The sequence below is a fragment of the Macadamia integrifolia genome, chromosome 2, assembly GCF_013358625.1.
Source record: "Macadamia integrifolia cultivar HAES 741 chromosome 2, SCU_Mint_v3, whole genome shotgun sequence".
NCBI lineage: Eukaryota > Viridiplantae > Streptophyta > Magnoliopsida > Proteales > Proteaceae > Macadamia > Macadamia integrifolia.
Window position 1 is genome coordinate 14,613,902 of NC_056558.1, and position 2,754 is coordinate 14,616,655.

The 2,754-nt window shown below is 36.0% G+C and overlaps 1 protein-coding gene across 3 annotated transcripts in view; it reads right to left on the bottom strand.

Annotated features, from left to right (window-relative positions):
- Nucleotides 1-2,754, bottom strand: part of LOC122072242 (pre-mRNA-processing protein 40A-like) — a 29,771-nt gene that overhangs the window by 5,403 nt on the left and 21,614 nt on the right. For all 3 annotated transcript variants that reach the window (XM_042636827.1, XM_042636826.1, XM_042636825.1), the window contains 5 exons: nt 1,709-1,816; nt 1,544-1,608; nt 1,352-1,454; nt 437-742; nt 188-321 (listed from right to left, as the gene is read on the bottom strand). In XM_042636827.1, coding sequence (XP_042492761.1) covers nt 188-321; nt 437-742; nt 1,352-1,454; nt 1,544-1,608; nt 1,709-1,816 — 716 coding nt within the window. The remainder of the gene's footprint in view (nt 1-187; nt 322-436; nt 743-1,351; nt 1,455-1,543; nt 1,609-1,708; nt 1,817-2,754) is intronic.

Consider the following 2,754-nt stretch of genomic DNA (forward strand, 5'->3'; position numbering starts at 1 on the left):
AAAAAAAAAAAAAAAAACAAATATAGAAGAAGACAAGTTGATATTATATCTGTAGACTGGTTAAAAAGTAAAGCATATAAAAGAAGGGGACTGTAGTAAGCTGATAGATACAAGACTTGCAGACAAGAAACAACGGTAGCAAGTAAAAGCAATTATCAATCCCCAAGGAAGCGATAAAAGAAATTACCTGATTTCCCCATCCTCTCCAAGCTCCCCATCTTCAAGTTCCTCATAACCACAATTTCTACGGGAACTGTCCCTGTGATCTCTCTTATGTCTCTTATGCCTGCTTTCACTCTCTGATTCCGGAGTGTATGCATGCTGCCCCACAAATAACAACGTATGTTATAATAGATTTCAAGATGCTCAAAATTTATAACACAAGTATAAAGTTCCATGTCATTTAAATTATCAATAGATGAACTATTCAGCATACCTTCCTTGATTTTTTCCTATCACTGCTATGCCTACGGGACTTTTTAGGCTCTTCCTTCTCATCTTTTTCAGAGCTAACATCATCTGCCGTACTATGGTGTCGCTTCCGGTGTTTCCTGTCTCTGTCTTTCTCTCTCTTTTTTTCCTCTTTTGAGACATAATTGTCAGTTAACTCGACATTTTCACTCTCTGTTTCATTCTTCTTAGATCGTTCCTTTCCCTTCTCTCTTTCACGTTCTCTCTCTTTTTCCTTTCTTTCTTTTTCCTTCCTCTTCTCTTTCTCCTCTCTCTCTTTTTCTTTTTTGGCCTGCAAAACAACAGTGCTCAGAAAAGTGGTTTACAACAAATAGACATGATATTAAGCAGATACATTCAATAAAATGGAAATCATTAAACTTCATTAGGATAATAAACATCAGTTGAATGAATACTTCTTTTGTTGCTGAAGGGTGTGATTTACAAGGGCTTAACTGGAATTATAAATATTTGTCGCATAACTTGAAACGAAAGTAACAGTAAGACTTTTAATCAGGTTTCCATTCTAGAGTTTAATAGAAGAAATCTTTTAATCTTGTCCAATCTGAGTTCCAAGACAAATGAGGAAACAAAGACAAAAAGAATAGAGCTGATGAGCATACACAACTTCTATAGTTCTATTTTGATCAACCATCATATCTTAATTAAAAACAAAGATGCTAGGAATTTCTCTTCAGATGGATCCAATAAGCATAGCACAGCATTCCTAATTTTTTATTGAATGAATCAACAGAATCCTACGACATTGTGCACCAGAAATAGAAGCCAATGATCCATCATCCAAATAATATTAACATTGCTAGAATAAGAACAGAAATAGTCATGCCTTAAATAAGAACAAGAATAATAATGCCTAGACATATTGTAATAATTAAGGTACCTTTTCCTCCTCTCTCTTGCGCTCTCTCTCTTTTGCTTTCTCTTGCAAACGTATCACATACTCCTCAAAGATCTCCTTCCTGAAGTTCTCTTCTCCAATTGCTCTGTTCAAGTGGACATCACCAGAAGATACATAAAACCCAATTTCAAAGTCGGAACATGCATAAAATAGCATTAATAAACTATGACATACCTATACTCTTGACTATCTTCAAAAAGTGATTTCGACTCTTCCCATTCTGATGATGCAGTTATTTCCTACAAAAGAGAAACACTTTGTGAATTACTTGCATCACTAAATGCCAAAATTAGGTCAAACATTGCTTTTCAATGCATGTCATCGTTACTGTTTTAATACCTTGATAGAGTGTAATAGATCAGTGAAATCATCTGCTAAACGTTGACGCTTTTTGGCTTCTTTCTCCTCCTTCTCTTTGATCCTTTCAATTAACTCCTCGAATATAAGCTGCAAGCAGTACAAGAAGTACATCACATTAAACCCTTTTCACAGTCAGGTATGAGGCTATCAATTATTCAAATGGAAACTAAACATCTGATTAAAAGCAACGGAGGTGAAAGACTATATCAATCATTAACTGTCATTAGCCAGTGCTAGAGACAGGATGAAAATGATAACATAACATTGCTCAGATCCTAAGCCAGTCATAAATTATGGCTCACATATCAAACCATGCTGTTAGCTACGAAGTGATTCATGGTGTTTCAAAATCATTGGACTAGATAAGTCGTCAGGAGATCCGTAAAAAAAAAGTAAATTATATATATTATGCTATCACAGTGTTAGGTTCACTCATCCAAAATGTGAGCCGCAAGCCGCATCATGGTGTTCATAATGAAGAAAGAGAAACTATATTATAATGATATACTTCCAATGGTGGAATACAGCAGTTTCTGCCAACTGCAATACATGATCAATTGTATTCAAATGTAAATGAACATAACAAAAATAAATGAATTATCGAGCAATTAAAGCAGAAAAAGGCACGGTTCTAAACAGGAGAGAACTTTGGAAATAATATACACATGGAAATGCCAGATCCACCAACAGCCCCCCCAACCCCCCCCCCCCCCCCAAAAAAAAAAAAGGGGGGGGGGGGTGTGGTGGAGGGGGCACAAGGCAGACAACAAAATAGCAAGTGACAATAAAAATAGAAGTAGCTCATTTGATAAGAAAAACTAACTTTTTGGATATCATAAAATGAATGCAAGTCAGCTGACTATCACGTGATTAAGGCAACAAACCATGTTGGTTGAATAGAATTCAAAGAGAATTCTTGACGAGATGAACAGTAAGAAGGTGGCAATTATTTGGTGTCACCCAAAACAAGAACTTGTCACAGTCGTGGCATCCATCAAATTGCCTATACATGTACCCCCCCACCT